This window comes from Bison bison, unplaced genomic scaffold, assembly GCF_000754665.1.
Source record: "Bison bison bison isolate TAMUID 2011002044 unplaced genomic scaffold, Bison_UMD1.0 scf7180017864280, whole genome shotgun sequence".
NCBI classification, from domain to species: domain Eukaryota; kingdom Metazoa; phylum Chordata; class Mammalia; order Artiodactyla; family Bovidae; genus Bison; species Bison bison.
This window is the reverse complement of record NW_011494852.1, coordinates 4,016,885-4,023,503: the sequence shown is the minus strand read 5'-3', so window position 1 is coordinate 4,023,503 and position 6,619 is coordinate 4,016,885. Positions and strand designations below refer to the sequence as shown.

The following is a 6,619-nucleotide window of genomic DNA, read 5'->3' as shown; positions in this document are numbered from 1 at the left end:
GGGGCCACCCCATTCCAGCTAAAGTAGCCTTGTCCCCTTCCCACTCAACAGTGTAGTTATTTCTGCCTCTAGACCTTGACTTTGGTCTCTGATGTACCCCCCACCTTCTCCAAAAAAAAAAAACCAGGGCACAACCACCTTCCTTAGGAATCGCCCAAATCCCCCATAGCCCTGCAGCTCTATTCTTACTGCCCCTTCGGCACCTTCATACTCACAAGCTCCTGCTGCTTCTCCCTGAAACGGCAGTGCTGTACAATGGTCAGTGCAGGGGAGCGGGTGGGACTCTAGGGCCAGGTCCCAGGTGGGTGCTCAAGTCGGGGCTGCACAGTCCTCCGCTGGGGGCCCTCAGGGAAGTCATGTCACCTGATTGCCTCGGCTCCTCCAGATTCTCCACATCAGTGCACGAGAATCACCAGATGTGTACGTGCATGCTGAGTCACTCAGTCGTGTCGGACTCTTTGCAGATCCGTGCATTGTAGCTCACCAGGCGCCTCTGTTCATGGATTCTCCAGGCAGGAATACTGGAATGGGTTGCCATGCCCTTCTCCACCAGGAAGAGTCATGAAAACACAGGCTGCTAGGCTTGGGTATGGCCTGAGAATCTGCCTTTTTGGCAGGTGCCCAGGTAAGGCTGATGCTGGTAGTGCCAAGACCCCACTTGGAGAACAATTGTCAGAGTCGTCAGGGAAGGTGGATGGAGATTAATTCATGTAAACCAGGTAGAATCATGGGGCACATAGTAAGCACTCAGCAAAAATGTTAGTTGTCGATAACAATTCATGCTAGAGAGTCTGGCCTTCTTTAACTTCAAGAAGACTTGAGTCCAGGGTCTGGCCACACCATTTCCTGGCTCTGGGACCCTGGGAAAAATCACAGGGCTTCTCGGAGCCCCAGAGTTCTCACAGGGTTGTCCTGTAAGAGGTGGGGGTTCCCTTCCCAGGATAGCCTGAGCTTCCTAAAGGGGTTCAATACACAGCTGGTGCCTGATGGATATTTCTTGATTCAAATGAGGTTTGAAAGATTGAGAATTTCCTGGTGGTCCAGTGGTTAAGATGCAGGGCTTTCACTTCTGGGGCTAGAATTTGATCCCTGGTGGGGGAAACTAAGATCTCACAAACGACATGGAGCAACCAAAATAAATACTTCACTTAAAAAGAAAGATTGAAGCTGCAGAATGCAGCATAAATGTGAGGCATGGCAGTCAAGCTGATACAGGCTCAGGAAACACTGAGACCCGGGGTCCCCCTGGGACCCACAGGGGGCAGGGGGGAAAGTCAGTGAGTGAAGCCAACTGGGTGGGGGACCGGGGAATGGTGGGCACTGTGGCAAATCGGGAGCCAGGCTCCTTCCGAAGAAGCAGCCGCCATCTCTGTCAGTGAGACACGGTGGTACGGAAGTGGGAGCCTTGGGCTATTGGTTACTCTGACTGTGGCACAAGCAGGAATGAGGGTTGTTAGGTGAAATCACCCAGCAGTCAAACATGACCTCCTGTGGACCAAACCCAGCCCACAGCTGCCAGATTAGAGCAGGAACAACTTAAGAATGGCTGGCCTGGGTGCCAGGCTAGAATCCCAGAGGACTCAGGGGGAGGGCAAGGAGGTGAGTGGCAGGCTTCCCAAGGATGGGTCAGAAATCATCAGGAACTAGGTGGGTATTTGGTTTCAGGGCATTTATTTCACATCCCTCCGTACAGGTCCTGGGGCCAGGTGTGGGGGCAGGAGACCAGGCAAGGGGTAGCAATAAATAACATGGACAGACAGAGCTCCCCTCCAGACAGATGAGGTTAAAGGAGGTTAGAGGGAAGCCACAAGGTGGGGGTGGGGTGCTGGCGGGGCGGGGCAGCTGGGAAGGAGAGGGAGGCCAGGCCCAGAGCTCTCCGTCACCTGCCCCAGCCCTTCCCTGCCCCAGCCCCCACGACTTTGGGGAGGAAGGGAGCCCACAGCCAGTGGGGGCCAGTGAGGGTCTTGGAGGGGGTGGGTGACCGCACAGGGTGCCCCCAGCTCCCTCACTTGACGCGGATTTCAGCATACTCGGCTAGCTCCTCCGTCAGGGTATAGCTGTCCTTGGTGGGTCGTTTTCCCAGGTCCGAGTGAGAATAGCTCAGGTCCAGCTCCGGGGGTTCTCCCCGAAGACCCAGCAGCCTCCTCTCTGATCCCAGGCGCCTCTCACTCTATGAAGGGAGCCAACCCATTAGGCGGTCCTGTCCCACCTTTCCCAGCTGCAGATGCTGGGTTGCTGGCACACCCATGGCTCTAGAGCATGTGTGAGCCTCCTTCCTCAAGGACCACCCACCCAGCCGACCCCATGGTCCTAGGTTGCCCTTGGGAGCCCTGCCTGCACCAGTGCCCCCTACACAAAACAACCTCCTCGCTGCTAAGCCTGAAAGCTGCCCACAAATTCATTGTCTCCGAGAAAACTTCATCAACCTGGGAATTTGCGGGGCACCCAATTCAACCCATAACGCCTTTCTAGATGGAAGCCACCTGTCGGGAAGCCACTTTTCCCAGTTGTTGTAAGTGCCTGGCTCAGCAGGTTCGGGTCTGGTGTGGTCCCCCCTCAATCTGGGACATCCTCCAGGTGCAACTTCAGCTTCCCCATCACGCCTGCCATCCTTGACCTCCCTCCTTCAGACACACACGCACACAGGACAGTGGCCACAGACAGACAGACAGGAGCAGTAGTGGGACAGAACAGACAAGGCCAGGGGCTGCTGGGCAAGGGCACACTCAACTGGGGACCAACCTGGACGCCTGACGGGGACGCACACACATGACCGCCAACCCCAAGGCCCAACATGGGCCCAGAGGTGGGCACACTGAGGCCCCCGGAACCTACCTCCTGGGATGCTCATTCCAGGGTAGAGACCTCTCTGGACTATTGGAGAAGGAAATGCAGTCATAGACCCAGGCAGGGAGGGTCAGGGCTTCTCGTGGGCCCCGAACTCTACAGCCCCGCTTGCAGCCTCAGCCTGAGCGCCCTGTCCCAGCCCAGGGCCAAGCCAGGCTCAGCAGATCCTTTCCTCCCTTTCTTTGGGGCCAGCTCCCCCTCCACCCAGGGCCTCCCAGGCCCCTCCCAGGCCCTCAGTGTCCCCGGCACCCAGGATCTCCAGCCAGCTTGGCGCCACGGAGCTCTGGCCTCACCTCATATTTCTCCGGCGCCCCGGAGATGCGGAAGTCGCTGCTGAACACGACAGGGGGGTTGTCTCCCCCCGAGAAGCTGGGGCTTTCCGTCACGTTCTTTCTGCAGGGCAGGACATGTCAGCCCCAGTGCGACTTTTGGGTTCCCTACTCCTCTCTCTGTCTGCAGTTCCCTCTACCTTAGGAGTTTGGCCCAATCTCTAAGATGGGGTGGGCGGCCGCTTCGGTGAGCAGCCTCTTCCCATCCATCCTAGCCCATCCCTCTCCTGCTTCACGGCTGAAGACGAGCCACCCCTGGGCCCCAGTCTCTGCCACCTTCAGGACCCCTGCCTGGCTCCTCTCGGTTCTCTGGGGCCATCTGTACCCCCTGGCTGCCAGGATGCGGAATGGGGAGATTAATTCCTTGTCGGGAGTGCTGATGGGTGTGTGACACAAGGAAGAGAAACAGCAGCAGGCGGGTGTGACTTGGGACTGGGGAGCGTTTATTGATACCACAGATTATGTGTAGTTGTTGGAGTTTCTGGAACCCACTGTGACTGATGCTGTGCCCGCAAGCCAGGGTACTGGCTCTCCACATCACAAGGGAGGGGCAGGAGGAGACAGCAGAGAATGTGGGGCACCCCTGATGACTGGTGGGAAGGGTCCCGTCCAGGCACCAACACCTGTGACCCGACCACGGCGGCTCCTGTTAGCCGGAGTCCACTGTCCTCCACCCAGCTGAATTCTCACAGCGGAACCCGCCCTCTGTTACCCACGCCCAGCCTCCAACTGGTCTGCCCTGCCCTGCCCCTGGAGGCTTCCTGCACCCACCCCCGCCTTTCCACCCCACTACACTCCAGCTCAGCCCACTCACTTTCTGCGCGTCTGGGTGATGTAGCACACGATGGCGATTAGGATGGCAAAGGCCACCACGGCTCCCACAGGCCCGATCTTGGCCCACATGAGGCGGTCTGAGGAAAGAGAAGACCCAGGTGCCCTCAGGGCTGCTGGTGGGAGGAGGACACCAGGGTTCTTAGGAGACGGGCTAGGGCAGGGGCGGGAGTGAACATGTTTACACAGCAGGCACACCCTTGCACTGACTGGTCAGTTGAGCTGTTGGAGGGGCCCTCGAAGTGTCAGCAGGCTTGGGGCAGCCTCTCCTAACTGGCTGGAAAGCACATCTTGACCATTCGATCAACAGCATAGCCGGACCATTGCTCAGCGCCCGATAATCAGCCTGGGCGAGGGGAGCTTAGATCCAACGGGGGTCCCATCTGTTCCCTGACTCCCAGCCCCAGGCCACATCACTCACGGGCTCCCTGGAAGGGCAGCTCCAAGCTCTTGGTGCCGTAGAGGTTGTGGGAGGTGCAGATGACCCGGGGTGGGGCCTGGGCCTGCCCCCGCAGCGTCAGGATGCTGGTGAGCAGGAGGCCGCTGCGCTCTGAGTACACGAACTCGCGCTCTGTCTCGTTCACCGTCACGTTGCGCAAGGGCAGCTCGAAGGCCACGGAGGGCTCTGGGTTGGCTTTCACCACACACAGGCACTGCACCGTGTCACGGGCTGCGGCACAGTGGGACTCCAATAGGATCACAGGAGCGACTGTGGGGGCAAGACCAAGACCTGGTAGGCTGGAGATGGGGACTTAGGGGCTTCTGGGCTGAGATGAGCTGGCTGTGCCCCCTGCACCCTCTCTTGTGTGTGCTCACTCAGCCATTTCAGTCACGTCCGACTCTGAGACCCCGTGGACTGAAGCCCGCCATGCTCCTCTGTCCGTGGGATTCTCCAGGCAAGAATCCTGGAGTGGGTAGCCATGCCCTCCTCCAGGGGATCTTCCCGACCCAGGGACTGAACCTATGTCTCCTGCATTTTCTGCATTGCCAGCAGATTCTTTACCACTGAACCACCAGGGACGCCCCACACTCTCTCTAATGCCCTCTCCAATGCTGCTCACTTTGTAAAATATAAATCAGATCATAGAGACTTCCCTGGTGGTCCAGTGGCTAAGACCCTGCACTCACAATGCAGGGGGCCAGGTTCAATCCCTGGTTAGGGAGCTAGATCCCATGTGCTGCAACGAAAACATCTCACATGCTGCAGTGAAGATCTCGAGTGTTGCAACTAAGACCTGGCCCAGCCAAATAAATAAATATATATTTTAAAAACATGAGGGGCTTCCCTGGTGGCTCAGTGGTAAAGAATCCACCTGCCAATGCAGGAAACACGGGTTCGATCCCTCACCCGGGAAGATCCCGCATGCCACGGAGCAACTAAGCCTGTGCTCCACAACTACTGTGTTCTCTAGAGCCCAGACCTGCAACTACAAAGCTCACATGCTGTAGCTACCGAAGCCTGTGCGCCCTAGGGCCTGTGGTCCTGCAACAGGAGAAGCCACCTCCATGAGAAGCCCAGGCACCGCAACTAGAGAAAAGCCCATGCAGCAACGGAAGCCCAGCACAACCAAAAACAAATACAATTTAAACAAAAAAAAACCTGAAATAAAATCTTTAAAAGTGATCATTATAATATAAATAAATAAATCAGATCACGGCACTCCCTGCTTAAACTCACCCCCTCCAACTGCTTCCTGTGTCACTTAGAATAAAACCCCAATACTTTGCCTTGGTCTGCAAGGCCCTGCAGGACTTGGCCACACTCAGATCTTCTGCTTTCACTCTGGCTCACTCTCTTCTGGCCACACCAGCCTCCTTGCTGTTTCTCATACTCGTGGAACTTTTTCCCACACCCAGAGTCTTCCGTTTCTCCCTCAGCCTTGAGCACTTCCCTGACACCTGCAGTGCTCACACCCTCACTCCAGGCAGCTTCTGTGCAGACCACGCTCTTTCTCTGACCACACCATGTAAGCGGCACCTCGCTGCACTAACCATTCACTCGGGTTTGCTCCTCAGCACTTACGTCTACTGGGGTTACATACCGATGTGACTGCTCTCTTATTTCCATCCAGACAAGTACTTGCTCTGTCTCCACTCTGTCCCCACTGTTAGAATATCCTTTTCTTTTTTCTCTTGTTGCTACACTGAGAAGCATGCGGGATCTTAATCCCCTGACCAGGTGTCAAACCCATGCCCCTTGCAGTGGAAGCTCAGAGTCTTAACCACAGGAAGGTTTCCAGAACATCCCTTTCACCTGGCAGGAGCTCTGGGAAGACTCATGGGATGAGAGACTGAGTTCAGCCAGCTCCGCCTCCTGGCCATCCTGCAGATGCCCCCACTCACTCCCCAGAGACCCTGTGTCCTGACCCTCCCTCCCTCATAGGACACACCAGACACCACCCTCCACTCAAGATAATTTTGTTGACCTTTGCTGCCATTTGAATTACAAAAGTGATACTGGATAAATTTAAATTAAAAAAGAAAAAAAGAAGTGATACCGGGATGGTTTTTCCCCTTTCATTTCCCAATATGAAATTATAATAGAACATTGAATGCTGCTTTTTAATCTATGTTCTCTTTCCTTCTGAGAGTTTGGCACTCACCTCTGCTCA

At 56.0% G+C, this 6,619-nt stretch overlaps 1 protein-coding gene and 1 non-coding gene across 2 annotated transcripts in view; one reads left to right on the top strand and one right to left on the bottom strand.

The window, feature by feature from the left end:
* Positions 1 to 1,654: 1,654 nt before the first annotated feature.
* MAG (myelin associated glycoprotein) overlaps positions 1,655 to 6,619 on the bottom strand; it is a 16,930-nt gene continuing 11,965 nt past the window's right edge. The window contains exons 8-11 of the mRNA XM_010848997.1: positions 4,429 to 4,716; positions 3,991 to 4,087; positions 3,141 to 3,240; positions 1,655 to 2,170 (exon numbers count right to left, since the gene is read on the bottom strand). Coding sequence (XP_010847299.1) covers positions 2,006 to 2,170; positions 3,141 to 3,240; positions 3,991 to 4,087; positions 4,429 to 4,716 — 650 coding nt within the window. The 3' untranslated portion in view covers positions 1,655 to 2,005. The remainder of the gene's footprint in view (positions 2,171 to 3,140; positions 3,241 to 3,990; positions 4,088 to 4,428; positions 4,717 to 6,619) is intronic.
* TRNAV-CAC lies at positions 5,100 to 5,171 on the top strand. Its single transcript has one exon. It is a non-coding gene; the product is annotated as a tRNA-Val (tRNA).